This window comes from Platichthys flesus, chromosome 19 (genome assembly GCF_949316205.1).
Source record: "Platichthys flesus chromosome 19, fPlaFle2.1, whole genome shotgun sequence".
Taxonomy (NCBI): domain Eukaryota; kingdom Metazoa; phylum Chordata; class Actinopteri; order Pleuronectiformes; family Pleuronectidae; genus Platichthys; species Platichthys flesus.
This window is the reverse complement of record NC_084963.1, coordinates 18,194,094-18,218,643: the sequence shown is the minus strand read 5'-3', so window position 1 is coordinate 18,218,643 and position 24,550 is coordinate 18,194,094. Positions and strand designations below refer to the sequence as shown.

Below are 24,550 nucleotides of genomic sequence, written 5' to 3'. Positions count from 1 at the left end.
GTTTGTTAAATGAATTTATTCTAGTAAAAAACATCACAAATGATTGTCCAAGTACATCAGTATGCATCAAACCTGCAATATCATCATGTGTCTGAAACGCATTGAACACATGTGAACTTAATTCCATAAACGGCTAAAAACATTAAAAACACAGGTGTTTCCCAAATATTTACATCTTTATGTTGCCGATAAAAAATGAGGGAGTTAAAAATAAAGAGCTCATAAAAAAATCAGACAGGGATCTGCATATATCACTCCTCAACTAGACTCCTATGTTTAGATCACAATGAGTAAAATAAATACATAAAACAGTGCCTATGTCATGAGATGATCATAATACAAACAGCGACATAATACCAGAAAGGAATAAGGCTCTGTCCTTCCAAAGTTAAAACAACCTTTGCAGAGTTTCAACAGCATCAGCTCAAACACACTTAAGAAGTTTCCACGTTTGATACAGTAGCTCCATCCTCTGCAGTCTGCTACTGTCCCAAAACTCTCCAATCGGTCACGTCTCAGAGGGGAGGGTAGTCCCCACAGATTTTGTTCAGGCCCTGCGGTCATAATCACTGACCATCTTCTTGAGGTGGTTCAGTTTGGACTTCAGATATTTACACCTACGCTTCTTCACCTGATAATCTGCAGACTGGGGGGGGGGGGGGGGGTTAGAGGAGTGCGTTAGAAAAAACGAATAACTACAATAAGAGTATTAGTTATGTATTAGACTGTCTTGTGATGACACTGCCATGTTAGACCAAATGTACCTTTTTGATGCTCTTTATCCTGTTGTACTCATCCAAGGCATCCTGTTAGAGTGCAAATGACAAGACAATGAAAAATGACACAAATTACTCTTGTTCAGATACATATATACACAAGCTTTAAACTGGGACAGCTTGCTTCCTTAAAGCTCTCACCAGGTACTGTGGGCTCCCCTCCTCCAGCTCGTCCAGCTCTCTGTCCACCTCGGACAGATTCTTGTTGATGATGTCTAGCTCCGACTGCAGGTCCTTGTACTCCTGGTGTTCGCGGTCGAATTCACGCTTGCAGTCGTTGCGCTCCTTCTCGTTTGTTATCGGAGAAACTTCACTGAAGCAGAGAACAAGTGGAAAGAGAGGGGGGGGGGGGGGGGGTGAAGGGATGAAAAAGGAAAAGAAATTGCCAAAGGAAAAACAATATGTCAAAGCAATTAATGAAGACCATGCTTGGAGTTGGCAGTGGTGGAAAGAAACTAAATAAAATTGTGAATTACTTGTACTTGAATTTTTTATTTCACGTTTAGTGTTACTTGTTACTTCAGCTTGACGAGGTTTTAGATAATTCACTCAGTTAAGTACAACTCCTGGTGACTTCAGCGTTAAAATAGTACTTTTTACTTCACTACATGTACTCCGAGAACATTTTTGAATTGTGCAAAAATATCTTACAAGGGAATCTTTGTCATGTATTGAGTCCTAAAGTCATATTTTCTGATAGCAAATTCTCACACAAATTTCTAAAAACAAGTTTTGTTCTGTGAGTTAAATCGATCCAAATGCAATTTGCAGTAAAGGCTGAATAATGAATCTGTTATTTTGCAATGCAAAATGATCATCATATAAAATATTTGAAATCAGCTGTTCTTTGCAAAGGCATCATTAAAATGCAGATTACACAGGGACACAGGACTTGTATTAGTGTATTTTCACACATTGGTATTATATTTTTTTAAAGGGAAACCAGAGACTTATTTCCCCACATCTTTGAATGTAATTGACACGTGTCCAATTGGTCAATTGGCAGCCACAAAAAAACTTCAGCATTGTAATAAAACGTGTCTGTGCTTTTTACAACTAATTTATCATTTATAAATGTCTGATAACAATACAGCTTGGGGTCCTACAGAGCCAGCTATGTTAAAGAGTTACATCATTTTTGTTAAAACTGCTCAACACCAGACTGCAGGTCTACCGCTGCCTGATAAGTTGGTTTGTTTCCCAGAGTTAACCTCGAAATAAAAGATCTGAATACGGCTCCATATCAGGACCTGAGATTTTAACCTTTCATATCCTCTTACCTGTCAAAGTCATTGTCGTCCAGCTCGTCTCCTGAGGAGTTATAGTCGGTTTCATAGTCCTGTCCATCGGCGCGGCGAGGGCGAGCTGCACGCCTCTTCTTCTGCCGTCCGGCAGAGCTGGCCACCTCCGAGCTACTGCTGTAGGGAGCGCCGTTCTGCAACAGCGCATGGTTTTCCACAAGAGGCCTGCAGGACAAACACAATCACAGTATTTTCTATTCAACTTGCAGGTTCCTTAATTAAATCAGGTATGGTCCCGTTGAGTCACATTAACATGGAACCACTGAGTTAAATAACTATGCTGAAGTAAATAATAATTAGAAAGATGATAGACTCCTGTCATCTGCAAACTATCATCCTTTTAATTTCATAGCTTTTTCTCATTCGCGTTTTAAATCCTTCTGAAGTTCATTCCAGGCAGAAGGAGCAGTAAACCTGAACATGGAGCAAACAAACACGACTCACAAGGACCCAAACGTATGATGACACAGACAGCCTTGTAGCCAGTGACAAATCAAAAATTTCAGACGCCCAGTTGAGACTTGCATATACACAACATCAAAGGAATCTAACATAAGTGGTACAAAATTGAGCAGCTAATTGGATAATCTGTTTTTTTTAATTTAGAAGAAAAACAATGTTTTTTTTTTTTAACATTGTAAAACCCACAGGTTCTCAGCAGAAGAAAACTGTTGATTCTTCAGATTATTCAAGACGCAAGTGTTGTTATTTGGCTTTGGTCAGACCTGGTGTCTGTGTCCAGTGATCCGATCATAGGGGAGTACTAGAGCGTGAAGGTAAAACGTAGTGTCAAACTTCACTACCTTCCAGTCTCTTTCCCGTAGGATGAAGCAAAGGGCAGCTGACTGACCATGGGGCAGGAATTGTTGATCTAATAAACAGGTCAACAGTGACGTCCTGTTTCCTTCATGACTGCACCGCTCTCTTGTTTCCTCTTCAGCACAAACATGTTTCACATAGTTTCGGTGTTACAGCGAGATGTGAGGCATTTCAAACACCTTGTTTCGATGACAGCTGAAACCATTAGTTGATTGACTGATATTCTGAACCCATTGTAATTTTCTATATGTTCTAATGTTGCACGGACCAAATTGTGAGATTAATCCAAAATAATCATTAGATGCAGCTCTGCCTCAGATTAACGGGGAGGCTCTTTCTACTGAACCAGGTTTCTGCAGCATGTCACAGAGCAACATCACACATGAGTGTCAGCGTGTTCACTCCAGGAAAGAAAATCCTGAGTATCAGCAGATACTTTCACACTTTGCTTTCTCAATGCATGAAAGTAATCGGTTTAAATAACTTGTAGATATACATATATACATCCAAACACAAGTTGCAGTTTAATTTACACACCAACAATGGTAGTTTTATGGTTTAACGGCTTAAACTGATGTGTGTGCTTCCTATGGATTTGTGGCACAGCTCTAGGTTCAATTTAATATATTTTGAAAATTTCCCTGCACGAAAAGTGAAAAGAAAAAAAACGAGAATAAAGCCTGATCCACATTTTAACATATGGACAAGCTCCAGCAAGTTTCTTGTTCTGAACACAGTGCATCCTCAGACATGCCCCTGTTGAGGTGCACACTCTCTGTCTGTGTACTCACTGTGGCGAGTAGCTGTAGGGAGGTTTGTCGTAGTTGGTGCTCTCGTCATCCAGGTGGCTCCTGGAGCCTCTCAGCTTCTCAGGGTAATCTGCCATCGGGAGCTCTTCAGGGGGAACGGACACATTGTTCACCTGCAGAAGAATAAACCGGACATGCATAAACAACATAGACAGAATTTATATAATGAAGAAAACAAATATCTATATCATATTCCGATAGTGGTAAAAAGTAAGGATGCAAGGATTAGTCGATTTATTACTTGACATGTTTTAAAGTCACAAACGGACAATTTGGGACGATCAAAAAAATCAAAAATGCGAGTAATTCTTGTTGTTGACTGTATGAGTAACAATGAAAACAATCTTGATCCTCACACAGCTGCTTCAGTGACAGTGAACACGTGTGAACAGTAATGACCATTTGACAAGTGGCTGCCTGGAACAAACATGCTTCCCCTCAACCATGTCTGGTATGATCTGCCTGCATGGACTTGTCCTCTGAAAAATAATGGACACACACACAGAGCTACACCCTGCTGTACGCCTCCAAAACAACTGTGTGGGTGTAGCACCCGGCAGCTACATGCATGTCTACAAACGTGTAGCCTCAGCACTTTCAGACCTGTTCCCACAAGCCACACGGAAGTCAACGCAGCCCGTTCCCAGTGTCATGTTGCCGCTGTGGCGCTGGGTGACTGCTGGCTGGTGGGCTTTGAGGCGCAGAGGACCAGTCGGACCTGCTCTTCCTCTTCACTGCTCTGAGGACATGGCTGAGCTGAATTTCATCACGAAATCCACCTTTTTACAGAGTGACTCACCTGCTCATCACTACTTACTGGGTTAAATGTGAGAGTTGTTGCAAAGCACTTATGTGAATAGCTTCAGAAACCATGACTCATGAAACAAAATTGCATTCGGATTATAAAATGCTCGAATATTGCGACATTATTAGGTGCAGGGTGTTATTGCTCCAGCTCTTCCTGCTTTATGACAGGGTGACATAAGATTGAAACTGCTCGTCGTGCAGACGCCACACCCTGAAACCAAGCGGGCTATAAAGTAGGAGCTTGCTGCTAAATAGTTCCCCTTCCCCCGTTGACAAACAGGTTGTACAACTTGAAACCTAACCCAAACACAAACAGTCACTCACATGAAACAAGCAATTAGGACCAGCAAAGACAGCTTCTTTAGATATGACCTCCCTTGATAAATCTGATAGCAATACATCAAATGGCAGCTATTTTGAGAATAACTGAACTGTTAGTCGTCATTATTGTTTTTTCTTTTAAACCAATACATATTTTTTCTCTCTGAAATGACATCTTCAAATGTTTTTTTTTGTTTATCAGTCTTAAACCCAAAGACGCTGAGTTCCCCGTCATATTTTAGTAAACTCAATCCATCTTTGGCATTTTTGCCTATTATCAATTATAAGAATTGTTGTTGACAAGCTTCTAATTACTCAACTGAATAATTGTCGCAGCTCTGTAAAAGGTTTGATTCAATTATGAAGCAGAGATGTCAAATATGCCTGAGTATTAGCTTCATAATTGTTAGGATTTCATTTAATACTTCTTTTTTTCAGTCTAAATCTCAAACACAAGATTTTAAATTGAAAGTTGAAACACCTCAGACTTTCTATCAAAAATCATACGTCACGGACACGAGAAGTAGCGATCTTTTTAACATCATTATAACCTGAATATCTTTGGGCTTTGGACTCTGGTCAGGATACAAGCTAATGCATTGGACTTAAGGGGATGTCAGGATGACAGTTCTTAGTCAAATGGTCAATAAAAAAATCTGCAGATTAACCCATCACAAAATGTATCAATCTTATAAAATTGTCTTTAAAATTGCTTAAAATCGTAAGACACAATTCGAGGTGCAGTCATAAATAATCTTGTTTTGTTTCAACAGTCCAAAACCCTTAAACATTCTGTTTGAAATAATATAACTTAAAAGCTAAAATTAATAGATTTTCTTGAGGTTAAACATTAAGGTCACACACCCATGCCTCCACATCCTGAGGTGGCGCCATCTCATCAATGATCTTCACTTTCTTCCACAGAATGTTGCTCTTGCCAAAATTTGTGATTTTCTGGCGAGTCTTCAGAGCAAAGACGAGCATGATGATCAGAGCGACGGCGACCAGGAAGCCAAACACCACGGCGATGGCCTGAAACGAGAAGTCACACTCCGGGTTAGAAGCAAATGCTCAGGTGCAGCTACAGGCCTGAGAGGAGGAAGTCAAATGGGTTTTTGTCACCTCTTGTGGCTCCACCACACAGTAGTGGTAGAGGTACTGGTTGACGAACACTCCTGCAGTCTGTGGTTGTTGGTACTGAGCACACAGGCCAGCAATCTGCATAGACTGGATGGACCCAGAGGACTGCGCCGTGGGGTTCACTGCCACCAAGTAAACTATGGCCGCAATTAGCATTAGCAGTGCTAGGATGGCACATATGATCATCACTGCTAGGTAGAACTTCCTGCTCTCTGATAGGCTTTGATGGGACACAATGATGATGAAGATGGCCAGGCAGGCGATGAAGGTGATGGCTGCCATGGCAATGATAAACCCTTTGCCTGCTCGGGGGTCATTGTAGTTCCCTCCCAGGCTACCGTAGCCATAGTTGTTTCCAGCTCCATAGCCGCCACCTCCATAGGAGCCACCATAACCGCCACCACCAAATCCACCGCCGCCATAACCGCCGCCGCCATAACCGCCGCCGCCATAACCTCCCCCTATACCCCCGAAGCCACCCATGGCTCCCTGGCTGTCCCAAGCCAGAGTGGAGGCTACACAAGCAAATATGCCGACGCACATCACGATGACTATGATGCCCATGATTTTGAGGATGCCTGGTGGAGACGTCCAGCGGTAGAAATGCTGGAACTCATCATCTGGATAGTAAGAGTAGGCCGTCTGCGGAGCGGCGGTGCTGTCAATTCAGAAAAAAACAACATTAAAGTCAATATAGGAGTGTGGTGGTTAATGAATTACATCAGCTGGAGTGAAGCAAAGAAAAGCAAACAAATAAACAATGTTGGAATACTACACAACACACTACTTACTCTATATCAATTAAAAGGTCCAGTGTGTAGGACTTATTTATATACCGAAAAGGAGTATACATTTCATAATGATGTTTTCATTTGTGTATAATTACCTAAAACTAAGAATCGCTTTCATTACTGTACAATGAGTCTATATATCTACTTCAAGAGCGGGCCTCTTCCACCATGTCTCTACAGAGGCTCAGAGTGGACAAACTAAACTCTGCCTTTCTAGGAGATAATTTCAAAAGCATGATTTTTAAGTTGCTGAACATTTTTGAGGGCGCAAAAATTCAAGAAGGAAAAACGTTCTTCTTGAACAGCCAGGCCATCAATTATGTCTTAATGTAATAATCAGACTCTGGATGGATCAGATCACATTGTGTCAGCGAATTCGTCAAAAAGTTGTAACAATCGTGGCTTTTTCTTTGCTTCCATACCCAGGCTGTTCACACGCAGTCGGTCATTGGCTCATTGAAAAACATAGCAAATCCACTGATCAACAACAGAAGACTTACTATCCATCTTCCTCGTAGGGAGGGGGACTCCCATGGGGCCCCGAGGACATTGCTGCTGGATCTACTGGGTGCTGCCCTGTTAAAAGAATCTGCAAAAAGAGTTCTGTTATTAGAAATGTACTTTTATGTCAAATAACAATTCTCTAGATTGGTCTGTACACATTTAGGAAATAGTCGCAATCCCCTGAAGACATCAAACCAAGATACGGCAACACAGTCTCACCTTGAAGAAGCTCGAAACAAAGATGCGTTTGAAATCGAATCAAAACTTTTTGTCGAAATTAGAAAAAAAGAATAGCAGAATGAGCGAAATTAAAGGATAAAGCGCACTACCACACCTGGCAGCAAACATGGAAGTGAAACACCACTTTACTTCTTGCTTTTTTAGGAGTCAAGACAACGAAACTACATGTTCCCGTGAGTACGGCCACCTGCAGCGGGTTGGCGCTGAGACGCTGTTCACGCTGCAGATCACTGATCTATAATCAGTATCCAACAACACACCTGGGTTCGCTCGGGTTCAGCCACAGGAGACTGGTTCACGGAGATTTATTTTAAAGTGAAGTAAAAGACGCTCGAGCTCGTCACTTACCTGTTGCTCGGTGCGTCTCACCTGGGCTGTGTCGACTGAAACTGCAGCAGCGAACGAAAACAGTCACACCCAGATCACCCCCCCCCCCCCGCGCCGCACAGGTGTCACCCATATACAGTCTTTGGTGTCACCTTACCGGAGGATCCCCTGACAGGAAGTACCTGAGTCAGGCTTCGTCCAAAACACCTGCTACTACGGAAGGACATGGACATTTTATTTTTTGTTAATGTGAAGAATCAGTCATTCAGTCCTGGTTAACAGCTGATCCAATCCTGATATAGACTGAGACAAAGGTGTGAGACCAACCGCCTCCAGCTCTCAGTCATCCCAACAGGAAACATCTCGCTTCAGCCATGTATCTCAATGAGCGTTTTGGAATTTGTCCGGCACATTTTACACTCTGGTGTAAAAGCCAGTTCTTGTTTTTAATCATTAATGCGTTATCTCCTTCTAATGTTCCATCATTTAAAGGGTTTTTGGTCCAGGTGCAACATTCAACTCACTTTAATTCTGCATTATTATTCTGGGTTTTATACGATATGTTCGTGTGAACAGTTTTTCTTTTTGTTTGTTACAAAATGTACTGTTGTGCAGCTGCTGTATCACTTTGGCCCAAGCAAAACTTCCCCTTGTGGACAATAAAGAATATTTGTTTTGAATATTCTTAGTAGTATTATCAAGTAGGAGTTTACAGAATATATATATATATTTTTTAAGCTTTTAACACCGATCCCTAGATTAAATAAATAAAAAAATTAAGTAAAATTAGATAAATATTAAAGTGCTTATGACGATAATAAAAAAGAATAATCAACTTAGCTTAGCACCTTTCAAAACCAGAGGAACAAGGTGCTTCACAAAATAAAATGTGCAAATCATAGAGAAGCCAGATCATACTCAGCAGTTCAATTAAACAAAACAGATAAAATAGCAGCAATAAAATTAACATAAAACTATCAAAACTAAAAACTGTAAAAATGCCAGTATATATAAACAGGGGATTTTTAAATCACTTTTCAAAGGGAGGCACTAATTCTGATGATCTGATATTGAGGGGCAGTTTGTTTACCATTCAAACATGACCCCTTTTTGTTTGAACTATAAATAAAGAAAATCAACACAAACAAATTAAATAAATCCCAATAAAATTACAATAAACCCCCCTTTTTTATTTTTCGAAATATTCAGTTACTTTTGTGTTTAGTCAGATAACATTGACTACATTGATGTCTGTTTCCAGTCTACACAAATGAACAAAATAATGTAACTTACTCATGGAAGGAAGCAGCTCACCCACATATCTTATCAATCCCTTCTAAGGTCATTTGAGGTAATATGTTATTATTTGTATCTTGGCTAATTGTTCAGTTTAGAGCCACAACTCATGAATATTTTCTTCACCAATTAATCAGACTTATTTTCTTGATTAATACAAATATTAGCAGTGAAAAATGCCAACTTTGCTTGTTTGTCACAAACTCAAAGATAATCAGACTGAGACAAATAACAGCAGCAAACTAACATTTGGGAGGCTAACAAATCATTTTCCAGTATTTTTGCTTGGAAATATAAGATTATCCAAAGTTATTTCTAATAAAAAAAATGTTGTCAAACAATACAAATGAATCAACTCCTTTCATCTTTACTTTGCTTAACATAGCACCTATTATTTACAGTAAAAAAGACAAATGGTATGAAAAAGTCAAAGACCACAGACTCAAGTGTATTCTGAGGACAGGAAGCACCAAGCCTTTAAATTATGAAAGAATATGGACATTTACAGCAAAAATATTTACAGTTACACTTGCAAACATATAACAAATTGGTTTGTTTCAACAGCATTTCCATTCACTCAAGAGGTTCAGCGTGTACAGTGGCATCAGGGGGACAAATGGAGGGAGACACAGTATTAATGCACTCTGGATTTTTAAGTAAAAATAAACTACAAAATGTTTAATCTATGAAATGGAAGGACAAAGACACGCTTTTGGACATACACATTTCCCACGACATTCGTCAGTTGCATATAAAAAATTTAAAAGAGTGTGCAGTTCAAACAACCCTAACTATCATCACAGCAGTTTAAGAAAACAACAAGGGATTTGTCCAGACAAGCAGTGGTTTTTCATTTCAGGCTGGGAAGTTGTGAAATCAATATGGACAGACTGACACAGAGGATAACAGAAGTGCAGAGGAAGTAAACCTGGACAGCAATAATGCAGGAAATGTTATATATTTTTTCTTCTTCTGCCTCCTCTAGCATTTCCCACTAAGTACAAACATTCACATATTAAGTGGTTAGCATTTGATACAATTATAGTCACAGTATCTCACACACACACACACACACACACACACACACACACACACACACACACACACACACACACACACACACACACACACACACACACACACACACACACACACACACACACACACACACACACACACACACACACACACACACACACACACAAGCCCAGTTTAAAGGCATAATTTTACATGTTGGGAAATACTGTATGTCTATTTGCTTCAGGCGGAGCATTGGTAGATCAATCCCACTCTCGTATCAGTCTATTATTTATAAAGCTTCAGCCAGGGGACTGCTTCATTTAAATGCTAACTTAGCATAGAGACTGGAAACCAGGGTGTACAGCTAGCCTCTGTCCAGCTATAACAAGAAATGCATACAGGCACATCTAAAGCTCACCGTCACACTATAACTTGTTAGTTCAAATCACTTAAGTTGTAAATATGACAGGTCGGTGTTTTACAGAGGATCTTGTGCAAGACTGATTTACTTCCAAGAAAATAATCCTGCACTTAACTTTCTGTAAAACAGCAAATTGTCATTTTTGCACAATAACAAGATATAACTTGTTAGTTTTGAGCATGTGGTCTTTGTGTAAGGTCAAGTTGTCTCATTAAACCTCTTCCCAACATGCAGAACTATCCCTTTTAGCGTAAAATGACATGTGTTCTACACGTGGGCCTTAATAAACTCAGACACAAAAGCTATTGATAAACGTTTCTCAGGGACAGCTGCTATAAAGATTTGAAAACACAAAGGAGGGTGCAATCCCACTGGTGCTCCTGGGTTCATGACTGGGTTTCACCACCGGTATCTGCTTAACCGTCAAGGGAGGTTCTGTTTGTGCTCGGTGGTGTTCTCTTGTAGAGACGCCTCAGAGTTCTAGTCGTATCGGTCGTTCCACTCCATGACTTTATCGTATTCTTGGATCTTCTGCTTGATGTGAGACAGTTTGCTCTTCAGGTATTCGCAACGCTCCTTCTTCTCCAGGAACGTTGGGTCCTGGGATGATGGAGCAGAAACACACACAGGAATTAAAATCGAATTCAGCTTTCATTTCATTTCCACTGTTTAGGAGAAGTTACTTATGTGACTTCCACAATACAATAGGGATAACCCTGGCGATATTCAACCAATGAACTTTGTTGAGTTTGCTTCGATAACTTCAGGGTTAGAGCTCCAACGATTCAAATCCAAACATATATTTAAACCAAAATCTAAAGTGTTAATCATATAAATATGACCTAAAACTGGAAAAATTCAATCAATTTAGATACTTCTGTCAGACAAACCACTGACAGGCAACTAAATTAAATGCACTTTTATCTTGATTATAATGAAAGATTTATCCAGATTAGAAAAAGACAGAAAAGTATTCAGAACACCCACTATTAACTTACTACCTTTGGTGTGAATAGGATGTTTGTTTAATGTATCATTCTTGTGCCCCCGTGTTCAAAAGAATGGCAAGGGCACACAAATACTATAGATAAAAAGGATTATTTTACAGTATTACGGCTCTGAGGGGGTGATATGTATTCTGATACAGGATTAATCTGCTGCTGTCGAAGTTTGAAGGAATAATAATGAACGTGGGAAAACAGCACATCAGTCTATAATATAACCAAACATGGGCATCAGAAACACACACAGCTGAGGACAGTATGTGCAAAACATGGACATGAAAATGGTCTCACATTTTTCTTCCTCCGGTATTCCTGAAGGATCCTGGAAATACGATCCACCTCCTACAAAAAGAGAACAGACTTTATTACATCTAGGTCAAACAAATGTTTAACATTTATGAAAATTAAGAGCAATCACCCAGTAAAAAAGTAAAAATCTGCCACCTCTGGATGGAGCAGAGGAGGAAATTAAGGGTGGAGGGGAAGTACAGAGGAGACAGGAAGTGCAAACAGGAAAATATAGGATAGGGAAATGAGGTGCACTGGAACGACAAAAAGACTGGGTGCAGTTTTGTGCTCGACAAAAACCGAACAGTGGTTTATGATGACACACGCAATCAGACCAAAAGGGCAAGAGTACAGCACAGCTCAGTGTGTGGCAATCAAAGTATCTGTGCAGTTGGTGGAACAGGACTGTCTGGAGCACACGCATTAAAACCACGATCTGATCTACTTTGATTAAAGGAGGCGGGACGTGAACACACTTATAAAGTTTCTCATTCTACTTTTTGTCGAAGCTCACTGGTTGAGAGTAGCCGTATTTCAGATATATCCCAGTGAATACGCCGCGTTGATGTCAAGATTGTTTGTGGTGATAACAGCCGACAATGGTGGCGGGGTGCATTAAACATGATCATGTGAAGTCTGCAGTAGAGTTAATACATCACTTCCTGTCTCTGTCCCCTTCTTGCCTAAATAATGCGGAGGATTTGATGTTGTTGTGAATACGTCATGTCTAAAAACGGCTTTAGGGAGAGACCAGTTTCTATTCATTTCTGTTTCCTTGAGAATCAAAGACTTGAGAATGCTGTAAAAAAGAAGCGGGTGGGGTTTATGTGACAACGACAAACTCCTGAACTTCAGATCAAATCCATCTCATCCTCTTTGGAAAGAAATAAAGAGGAAATAATAGATCTAAACTTCCTAGAATAGAGTGAACTTCCTAGAATGTCAGTGAAGCCTTCAGCCAATCAGGGCAATGGTCTGTTCTATTCTGCAGATGCCTGGCTCATGCACATGTTTAAGGTCATGTGACTTGCTGACGTACTGCAGCTCTGAAAAAAGTCGGATAAAATGTCTAAGCAGCCTGTACTGTGCTAAGTCGAGCATGCAGCCTTGATGTGACACTCAACGCAACCACAACCTCTTGGTGGCACCAGAGGAAAGTCCCAAGATCACTTAAGTCATCAGGACACATCGTCTACAGAAAGTTTCATGGCAATCCTTTTCAAAGCTATGAAGCTATGAAGACATTATTATTATGGTTATTGAAATGGAGTTGAAACAAATTGTTTTTGTTCTAGGGAATTACAAGTGTAAAGCCCAGGACTACATCTACACCTAAACCGAGATCACATTCTGGCGGATCAATAAATCAGATGTAGACACGCGTAGAGAGAGTGAAAGGAGTCTTTGCAAAAGATGCTACTGAGATATTAAAAGAGGTGGTTCTTTTCAGATAAGAAATGTGAAACCAGTTACCATCTGGCTGGTTGGGTTCTGGGGCAGGCCTCGCATCATGGCGTCCATCTCATCAAACTTCTTTTGGGTGGCCTGCACATCTGCGTGGAGCTCTTTGTACTCGGCGTACTGGTCATTGAACACAGCTCGGTACTGGTCCCGCTCCTCGTCTGTCCGTACGGTTGGGTACTTACTGCAGGGGGGAGACACAGAAACACATGTCTTTCTTATACACATGATCATAAATTATACTTACTGGCTACTACATACTGTGAAAAGCATTGACGGACCAGCCTCGTTTAATATGAAAATATTCCTCAGTTGCTGACCTACTGTGTGCTTCTTTTTTTCAGCATCACTTACGCAATATAGTCAGGCACAATAACAGGTTTTGGAATGTGTCCTGATGGTATAGCGCCCTGTAGAATCTGCGCCGGCCCAACCTTTCGAGCAGCCTGGATGGGAACGACTGATGACTCCTGGGCCTGTTCGGGAGTTTTGAGTACATGAGCTGGACCTGGAGCGACCAATGAGCGAGCAGCTCGCATCTCAGAGGGCAGCATCTGTGCAGGACAAACACAAAAAAACATTTTCTGGTCCATACATAACTTACAATTATAATTTACTGTTTAAAGAATAGCTTCACCAATATTCTATTATTATACATAAAGTATTATAAACATTAACTGTCTTGGCTCAGTTGACTTCACGGAGATGAGGAGATCAATATTGATTGATATCAAATAAGTTGTCTATGATCAAAGAGTTAAGGGTAAACTTCACACTCAACCAACCAACCAACAAGTTGCATCATTTTAAGCAGCGGACATGATTGTCTGCATTAGGACTCCATCAGCGCTTTAGGCATCATGGGAAAACATCAGAATTAGCATGATGAAGTTTGGCCTAAGAATTTGGCCACAATGATTGAATAAGCTGCAAATATAGTTTTTTATGTTTATTAAGTCAACAGCCTGTTTTTTAAGTATGCAAAGTCACAGATAGCATTGGGCTAATCCGTAAAGCTAATCCGTAAAGCAGAAGCAGAAGATCTCAAGACCGAAACCTTGAAAACAAACCAAACACAAACAAAGCTGACTGAGACCTTACCTCCAGGCCGTTCAGCTCCCGGTACCTGCGTGCAGCCTCATGTCTCCACAGCTTGAGACACACGATGGCTCCAATCAGATAAATAACCATTGTGACAAACAGAAAGATGATGGCAGCAGTCTGGCCAGCCTCTGTTCTGCAGAACGCACCATTGATGCCATTGTTGAAGACTGGGTAGGAGCAGAGCCCTCCACGAGTTGTGTCACGTACATAGATAATGGCTGGGTGAAAAAAAGAGGGGAAAAAACAAAAGAAACAGTTTAAGTGTTAAAGAAAATCTCTTTCAAAGATCGTTCAACTAAGATACATTTGTTCTTACTTTTATGATGCCACCTTAATAAAATGGAGGTTATGTCATTTTGCATGTGGTGGTAACAGCAATGAAAAATTATATATATATGTTATTTTCCAGCAGTGGTGCTTGAAATATAGCTAATTATTTAAAGGTTCTGTTTGTAGAATTTAGTGACATCTAGTGGTGAAATTTTATGTTGCAGCTGAATCCCCCTCACCTCACCTCACCTCACTTCACCCTCCCCTACCAAACATGAAAGAGAACCTCTGGAAACAATCAGTTGTTCTAAAAACTCAAAAGGTGTTTAGTTTGTTCAGTCTGGACATGTGAAAAACATTGCTGCATCAGAGAGAGAGGACCCACTCATAATGTAAACATAAAGTATTTCAATATAAAGCTTCAATTTAGATGAAACACACTAGTGGAAACTTCACTAGGATTATTTTATATTAAATGTCTGCCATTAGATCCTTTTTACCTAGGTCTTACACACTGGACCTTTAAGTATTAATAAGACAGCACAGAGAAAATGTATGGACACATAATGCATTAACGTATGAAAAAAAACACATTTATTAAATTATGAATATTGTCTTTCTAGAAAAAATCTACTTCTTGATCACAAATTTCATTGTGGCAGCCTGCCATATTCAAATTTTTCATAAAATAACATAAGAGATCTCAAACCAGGTGTTTGCTCTGTTGCTGCATTGAATAGCTATGGACAGCACTATTTGTTATGTGCGCGCTCGTGCAATCGTCCATAAAGTTGTTATTGCCTATGCAGTAAGTCAGACTTTATAATTCAGCTGAAGTTGTGCACGTACCCGGAAATTGAACTTTAGTTCTCTTTCACACAAGAACTTTCCCTCGTCTGTGTACCTGTCACTAACAAGCTGTGGCGAGTGAGAGCGAAACTCATTCACTCAATTTTATTTAAATCATTTATTGAAAGTATCGTGTATCCAAATCGCACTAAATTCAACAGGCCATAAACAATACAAATAACAAGTGTGAAGCTGACAAGATGAAGGTTCTCAAGATATTTTAGAACCACACAGGCAAACATTTATAGTCGACTGAATATCTTTGGATTTTGGAATATTGGTCATTCATCACAAGACATTTCAGGATGTCTCTTATATAATCTCAATTTTACATAATATACTAAATAAATAATACATATAATCAGCACATTATTAAAAAGTAATGGCTAGCTGCGTCTCTAGGAAAATGTTTGTGTGATTTGGGTGTACAGCTCTGTTACCCACCTGCTGCCATGTAGAGCACTGCCAGAGCCAGGTTCAAGATAAACTCAGTCACGGGCCACCATGAGGAGTCCAGCAGAATGGTGCGGTAGTACATGGTCATCCCCAGCACTAATAGAATCACAGTCATCAACCAGGCCAGCCCTGCCACCACCAACACAAAAGGGGTTTTGGGGCCTGAGTAGTAGGACCCCCCTGTGATGGCTCCGTTGTAACCTCCTCCGTATCCTCCCCCAGGAGAGGAGTATCCATACATGTTGAACCATTCATTGTCTTTGTGGATGTAGGCACAGACACAGGCAAACACAGCAGCTCCCAGCAGGAGCTCAATACAGCCTAGAATCCTCAGCAGTCCTGCCCAGGACTTCATGTAGTCGTAGCGCTGATGGTACTCCTCCACTCGCTCGCTGTAGGTCAGACCCGTGCGGTAGGTGCGCCCTGACACAGACTCCTGAGGATCCGGTACTTCCAGAAGCTCCTTTCTGGAGTTGTAGCTACCTGAGCCCCCATAGGGATCCCTGTATGACCCAGGAACAGACGGGGACTGAGGGGGTGAGCAGCGCTGCCCCCCAGTGGTGCTATTGTTATTGTTAACCGAGGATTCAGGCATGGACCACTTGTCACTGCCCACGTTGCTTCCTCTGAAGAAGTTCTTCCAGGAGTCTGGGACGAAGCGGTGGACTGGCTTGATGTCGATGGCTGGGTCAAGGTCTGGGTGACTGTTGTCCTCGCTGCCGCTGGGATCGAACTCGAGCCCTACAGGAGGCTGCTCTGGCAGAGGTGGGGCCGGGAGGGGGTCGGCGCTCTTAGCGAGATGAGGGTCTCTCTGACCTCTCAGTGGCTGCAGATTGAAGGAGTCTTCTCGGGGTAAGGAGCCGTGTGGTACCTGGTCATAGAGGGGCGCCTGGCGGACTCGCTCAGGTCGTCCCTGAAAGCCTCCTCCATAGGACATGAGGATAATGATGGTCCCTGAGAACGCACAAGGGCAGACACATGCATTTATTCAGTATTGTTTAAGTGAGTTTCAATCTACTAGATTCAATAATTAAAGAACAGCTGCAACTCGCTGTTATAATAAAAAAATTATAAATTTAGTTGATCCGCTTAAAAAATGTTGGGAAATGTTTACATATGTTAACCGTTTAAGTCCTGATCCAGAAGATATGCGAAACAATTGCTGTTCCATCTTCTAAGATGTAAGAATTTGGGTTTTGAACTGTTGGCTTTTCAAAAGAAGCAATCTGAAGACGTGTTGGGCAGTGAAGTTATTTCCTTGAACAACCAGTTGCTCCATGAAAATTGAAAAACAAACTGATTTTCAGAGCCACGGTGTGCCTTCAAATCTCTTGTTTTGTTTGGCCCAACAGCAAAAGCTCAAGGATGTTCTGTCATCTGAAATATAAAACATTTTCAAACTTGAGAAGTTGAAAAGAATATTTAGGGGGTTTTGGTATAAAAAGTCAAAAACCAGAAACCAAGACTGGATCATCAGAGTAGCTGGCCGAGATTTTTTTGCAGATCAACTAACTTTTTGTTGCAGCCACATTTCTCGAAGTGTGGACTTCACAAACAGATATATACAATTTACAATCCCAAAGGAAAAAGAAAAGCAGGCAGGCCACCATCTGATTATTGGCCTTAGCTCATATTATCATCAATTCAAATCACTGAGAGAACAGAGTAGGCAAACAGGAAATACAAAAAGGAAGAAGCCAAAAGATTTGAAAAATATTATGTCCAGGAGAATTGAATTCGATAAATCATTTTAAGCCACACCTGCTGAATTCAAACTAAAGAAAACTAACCCCCGGAACTTGAGGTCACCAGAGAAAAAACCCTTCAGCCAGAGCTCTAGCGAGTAATGTTGTTATCCCACCATCCTCCATGCAAGCTGAGTTAAGAATGCATTTTTTTGCTGCAACTTAATTAAGCAACAGGTCGGACTGAATCTGATTCCCTCTGTTGTGTGATAACTGCTGCTCACGTATTGTATCCAGGACAACACAACTTTAACAGGGCTTGTTGCAGACAGCACAAAAATACATTCTCAACATCCAACCAACCCTTAGATCCCATTTGCGTAAAGTGGATTTTATCTTGAGAGGTAAAAAATGATATGAACTGTGCTTGAATACCTTTCACACGCAGTCACTCAACACGACTTACATTGGCCCGCAGGTCAGAATGCAAACCTGGTATGAACAGAGATTTTGCTGAGGAATCACCTGTAAAGACAAAAAAAGGTTTTAGATGTGAGGGCTGGATGTTCTAAACATGATGATGTTCAACTGCTTGTTCTGTCAGAGTTAAACATGTCAGACCTACATTGACATAACGTCTGTAGAATGAACAAAAAAAAAACTGATTCACCTCGACCGCAACTTACTAAATCAGCTGATGGGTTTATGTGTGTGTCACCACGTTTTCTCTGAGATATTTGATTCATTTTTTATGTTGCATGTTAGAAACGTTAATAACTCGCAGTGAATCCTCCATCAGATCTGTTGCTGTTTTCTCACATCGGCTCATTTGGCAATTCTGTTGAGTTAATGCTAGTGAGCTGGCTAGAGAAGCTATCACAGAGCCCCTCAATCGAACATTTGTATTCTCAAATACAGGGCTAGGGAGAACCTTCAGTAAATACTAATTTATATGTTCAGTAGATTAATAACTACCTTCTGCAGAAATGTCAGAAAATAGGGAAAAAATCTACCCAAATATATTTAATTGCTAACAATATAAAAACCGAAGAGGCAGCAAATCCTCACATTTAAATATGTGAGCCGTCCTGTGGACCAGTGCATCTCACACACCTTCGATTTTGTCAGCTCTGCGGAACAAATACTGAAAGTCACGTCTCAAACCTATTAAGCTCACAAAGACAAGACAGCGATGTGCAGTCACAAGTACAAACAACAGACAAGTTCAATGTTGGCTTGTTATCAAGTTATTACAGGGATACACCGCCATGTTTGTTATTTTAAACAGGACACAGCAGTCATCACACAACACAAGTTTAGATGAGCCCCACAGATCAGGTCATGTGATCTGACCAACCAGGTAATTCCACACACTTTTGTTCCCACTGAAACAAAAATTTGAACTACCTGTAAACTCACAATCCACCACACTGAGTTGAATCTTGTAAGAATTACAGACATCTAGCTCAACACTTGATCTCACATCCATAATAACATAATGCAACTGAAAGACTTCACAAACACTAGTAAAAAAAAATAAGCTGAGTGATTTCCAGTAATGCAACACAAAAAATACATATATATAACAGCAATAGAGAATTATTTTTAGCCATAAGTTCTCACCCCCACCTCTGTCTTCTGTTCAATACACGTGAGAAAGATTATTTTTGTAATGTCTGATCCATCTCTGACAATATCCAGTGAGACGAGGGATGAAGAATAAAAAACTGACTAGAATAAAGGCTGTGGGACAAGACCCCACTCCCATATCCTGATAGAAGTCCTTCTATCTTTAGATAACCAAGATATTATTCTTACTTGTTACTCTTTCTTAACAGTGTAAATTGGGTCTTTGTACATGTAAGATGTCACAGCGGCTGTTTTGGGCCCTTGACAGCACTAACGTGGCTCTAATCCTTCTGCCACTACTACTCATCTTTTGTTCTAATAATAATAGTAAGTATCAGCTTCATCATCAGTACTACTTGATGCTGTACATTGTAACTATCTCTCGTTCATATTGCACATATCTAGTGTTTATACTATGTTTTTTTATTTTTTACATGGTTTTAATATTCATGCTTGCATAAACACACGAAACCTAATTCCTTTAATGTGTAAACTTACTTCTGAGTGTTACTCTAGCTCTTATTATCATTCTAAAAACAATCTGAATACAAACATCAGTTCTAATCTACTTCTCCCCCCTCTTCTCTCTAAACACACCATCTTTTCCACAGATACACCGTCGGGTTTCTCTCTGTAACTCTGTAATGTAATAAGAGCTCGACTATGAGAGGAGGAGTGTGCGCGATACAAATGAAGTCCTCGTTCTGAGGGTTGGTTAAAACGGGAAGTCAGCGTTGGTAGCTACCTGCCGATGAGCAAAATAAACATGTGTAGCGGTAAAGTGAGTGACTTCCAGCCGTGGGCCTCAGCAGCGGAGAAAGTTCACTCTCCACCTTGTCCATCTGCTGAACCCACCTGCTGCTGTTCCCTCTCTCTGTGTGTGTGCAGCGTCCTAACATGTCCTCTCCTGTTGTTTCCCACCGGTGGAGTCACGGCGGCGGCTGCGGAGCCAAAGTTCCCTCGGGGGGAACAAAGTCTCCTGAAGACTCGTTCGCTCCGGACACAACTAGACACTAAACGCTCGCAGTTAAAGTCGGAAAACTTCTCTGCGGCTGGAAGTGGGGCTGAAGGCTCGGCTGGTCTAACCCGGGATGTGCGGGCGGCGTGCGGGTCTCCTACCTTGCCTTGTTCTTCTCCTGCTCCTCGTCTTCCTCGTTCCCATTCCAGTAACGTTACACCGCAGGTCCCCCCCCCCCCTCCGCACAACACCACGTGACCTGCCCATCCCTCTGACGTCACCCGGACACAGGCGCAGTTTACCTGAGACAAGAAGACTGGATATAATGTACTTGTGTATCTATACTGTATGTGGGATATATTACTCTACTCTTTCTTAACAGTGTAAATTGGGTCTTTGTACATATATATATATATAGTATATGGTATGAAGAGGAAACAGCACTTCTGAATGTGTCTCTGTTCATCATATGGAAAACCATACAGAAGGTAAAATCTATACACCTCTTAATATGTAATATGACAGACAGACAGACAGACAGACAGACAGACAGACAGATAGACTAATCATACATAAATACATATAGAGATATAAAACAAACTGAAACTCTTTTATTAGTCATTAAATATTAATAATTAATTGCTAAGTAATCAGATTCATTACTAATAGTTAATTGATACTTATTATTATTACTTATTTGAAACAAATTAAATAACAAGTGATATAGTTTCTTAAGAATTAAATCTTAAGAAACTAATGTGTGTGTGTGTGTGTGTGCGGTACACTATTTGAAATCATAAAGAATTGATTGATTATGCTGTATTACACCGACATTACACTGCAATACTTTGATTCAACAATGATCTCGGTTGCTTTTTGAGGTGTCTCAACCACACACACAACAAAATATACAATCAAAAAATACTAGAATATTTCCAATCACTCAGTTTCAGCTCATACACTGACTGACATGATGCTACCTGTGGCAATAGAGGAGCCATGCAATCTCCATAGTAATAGTTTTTGCTTTAGCCATTGACATCCGCCATGACAATCGGAAATTTGTTTTTATTATAATTTACAAATTTTCAGTCTGTTAGACTGCCCCAGTCAAAGTGTGGAATCAGTGGCGGTATTGAGCTCAGGCGAACCGGGCAGCCGCCCGGGGCGGCACCTTCTCATGTCACGTTTGTGGAATTGGCAAATTGGCGCCATCTGCAACTGCAGCGCCCCTGCTTGATGCGAATTTTGCTGGTCCCAAGCCCAGATAAAGGAGGGCTGGACGTAGAGTTAGCAATGCCGCCTCACTTAACAGTGCGGCACACATCATCGTGCGGCACACCATCATCACCACATCACCCTGCAGCGGACATTATCCTCTTGCGGGCTTCATCCTGTGGCGCACATCATCCTGCTGCGCACATCATCCCGGGGCAGCGCACATCATCCTGCAGCGCATATCATCCTGGGGCAGCGCACATCATCCTGCAGAGCACATCATCCTGGGGCGCACATCGGCTCACATCAGCGTGTGGCGCACATCATCCTGGCGCACATCATCACTGTACATCATCGTGAGGCGCACATCATCCTGCTGCGCATATCATCATGACTACATCACCTGCAGCGCACATCATCCTGCTGCGCGCTTCATCCTGTGGCGCACTCCATCTGCTGCGCACTTCATCACCGTACATCATCGTGCAGCGCACATCATCCTGTGGCGCACCGCACATCATTGTGCGGCAGACATCATCCTGCAGCGCACATCGGCGCACATAGTCCTGCAGCGCACATCGTCCTGCACTGCACTTCATCCTGGCGCACATCATCACCGTACATCATCGTGCGGCGCACATCATCCTGCGGAGCATATCATCATCACCACATCACCCTGCAGCGCACATCTGCCTGCTGCACGCTTCATCCTGTGGCACACATCATCCTGCTGCGCACATCATCCTGGGGCAGCGCACATCATCCTGCAGCGCACATCATCCTGGGGCAGCGCACATCATCCTGGGGTGCACATCGGCGCACATCATCGTGTGGCGCACATCATTCTGCGGCGCACTTCATCCTGTGGTGCACCGCACATCATTGTGCGGCAGACATCATCCTGCTGAACACATCATCCTGCAGCGCACTTCATCCTGGCGCACATCATCACCGTACATCATCGTGCAGCGCACATCATCCTGCTGCTCACTTCATCACCGTACATCATCCTGCGGCGCATATCATCATCACCACATCACCCTACAGCGCACATCATCCTGCTGCGCGCTTCATCCTGTGGCGCACATCATGCTGCTGCGCACATCATCCTGCAGCGCATAACATCCTGCAGCGTACATCATCCTGGGGCGCACATCATCGTACATCGTTCTGCTGCGCACTTCATCCTATGGCGCACCGCACATCATTGTGCGGCAAACATCATCCTGTTGCGCACATTGTCCTGCAGCGCACTTCATCATGCGGCGCACATCATCACCGTACATCATCCTGCGGCGCACTTCATCCTGTGGCGCACTTATCATCATTGTGCAGCAGACATCATCCTGCTGAACACATCATCGTGCAGCGCACATCATCCTGTGGCGCACATCTGCTCACATAGTCCTGCGGCGCACATCATCACCGTACATCATCGTGCTGCGCACATCATCCTGCAGTGCATATCATCATCACATCACCCTGCAGCGCACATCATCCTGGGGCGCACATCATCCCGGGGCAGCGCACATCATCCTGCAGCGCATATCATCCTGGGGCAGCGCACATCATCCTGCAGAGCACATCATCCTGTGGCGCACATCTGCTCACATAGTCCTGCGGCGCACATCATCACCGTACATCATCGTGCTGCGCACATCATCCTGCAGTGCATATCATCATCACATCACCCTGCAGCGCACATCATCCTGGGGCGCACATCATCCCGGGGCAGCGCACATCATCCTGCAGCGCATATCATCCTGGGGCTGCGCACATCATCCTGCAGAGCACATCATCCTGGGGCGCACATCGGCTCACATCAGCGTGTGGCGCACATCATCCTGGCGCACATCATCACTGTACATCATCGTGAGATGCACATCATCCTGCTGCGCATATCATCATGACTACATCACCTGCAGCGCACATCATCCTGCTGCGCGCTTCATCCTGTGGCGCACTCCATCTGCTGCGCACTTCATCACCGTACATCATCGTGCAGCGCACATCATCCTGTGGCGCACCGCACATCATTGTGCGGCAGACATCATCCTGCAGCGCACATCGGCGCACATAGTCCTGCAGCGCACATCGTCCTGCACTGCACTTCATCCTGGCGCACATCATCACCGTACATCATCGTGCGGCGCACATCATCCTGCGGAGCATATCATCATCACCACATCACCCTGCAGCGCACATCTACCTGCTGCACGCTTCATCCTGTGGCGCACATCATCCTGCTGCGCACATCATCCTGGGGCAGCGCACATCCTCCTGCAGCGCACATCATCCTGGGGCAGCGCACATCATCCTGCAGCGCACATCATCCTGGGGCGCACCGCACATCATTGTGCGGCAGACATCATCTTGCTGCACACATCATCGTGCGGCGCACATCATCCTGCGGCGCACATCATCCTGGGGCGCACTTCATCCTGCAGCGCATATCATCGTCACCGCATATCATCCTGCAGCGCACTTCATCCTGCGGCGCACATCATCTTGCGTCAAACATCATCCTGTGGCGCACGTCAAGAGAGGAGGGTTGGACCTTGAGCTAGAAGTTCCACCCCACATAGCAGCCTTTTGATTAAATTTGATATTCTTTGAGAAGTGATGGCCTATTTCAATGGCAAGATAAAAAAAAAGAAAGGAATCAACAGAAGAAAACAGAAGCGTATTGCATTCCCTTTTGTTTATAATTTATTTTGCCATTTTCTCTGAATTTCCAAGATAATTATCCCAGAATATTGTTATATTTAGGGTGTTTTTTTCTCACTTTCCGTACGTCCTATAGCGATCATTACATTATTCAAATTAGGCGATGGCGTAATTTAGCGACATCTAGCGACTTTTAGGACAGCCAATTGCTACTTTCCTTACTGAGGAGATGGCAACACTGCACACATAGTGAGATCAGAGCTCGTTCACGTGTATCAGCCGGTCAGGGACAAACAAGAGATGGTGTTCAAAAACCAAGTTGAAAAGAAAGTACGATGAAGCCTGTCTTGCTCTTGGGTTCACAGTCAATGGGGTAGGACATGAGGAGA

General features: G+C 42.4%; 1 protein-coding gene across 1 annotated transcript; it reads right to left on the bottom strand.

Annotated features, from left to right (window-relative positions):
* Positions 1 to 20,510, bottom strand: marveld2a (MARVEL domain containing 2a). Its single transcript, XM_062413306.1, has 17 exons — positions 20,438 to 20,510; positions 18,125 to 18,214; positions 15,993 to 16,958; positions 14,427 to 14,647; positions 13,680 to 13,879; positions 13,338 to 13,509; positions 11,868 to 11,918; positions 11,055 to 11,172; positions 7,857 to 7,915; positions 7,265 to 7,353; positions 5,956 to 6,631; positions 5,698 to 5,865; positions 3,688 to 3,818; positions 2,057 to 2,242; positions 918 to 1,089; positions 765 to 806; positions 1 to 646 (listed from the first exon to the last, which is right to left on the bottom strand). The coding sequence occupies exons 3-17, from the start codon at positions 16,939 to 16,941 to the stop codon at positions 548 to 550; spliced, it is 3,333 nt and encodes a 1,110-aa protein (XP_062269290.1). The 5' UTR covers positions 16,942 to 16,958; positions 18,125 to 18,214; positions 20,438 to 20,510; the 3' UTR covers positions 1 to 547.
* Between the last annotated feature and the right edge of the window lie 4,040 nt (positions 20,511 to 24,550).

What these genes read in the sequence shown, in the direction of transcription:
- marveld2a (XM_062413306.1), bottom strand. Translation starts at nt 16,941, where the DNA reads ATGTCCTATGGAGGAGGCTTTCAGGGACGACCTGAGCGAGTCCGCCAG. An exon ending in GGGAGCTGAACGGCCTGGAG is followed by an intron (nt 13,880 to 14,426) that starts GTAAGGTCTCAG and finishes TGTCCTGCACAG; the next exon opens with ATGCTGCCCTCTGAGATGCG. An exon ending in GACGACAATGACTTTGACAG is followed by an intron (nt 1,090 to 2,056) that starts GTAAGAGGATAT and finishes TCTCTGCTTCAG; the next exon opens with TGAAGTTTCTCCGATAACAA.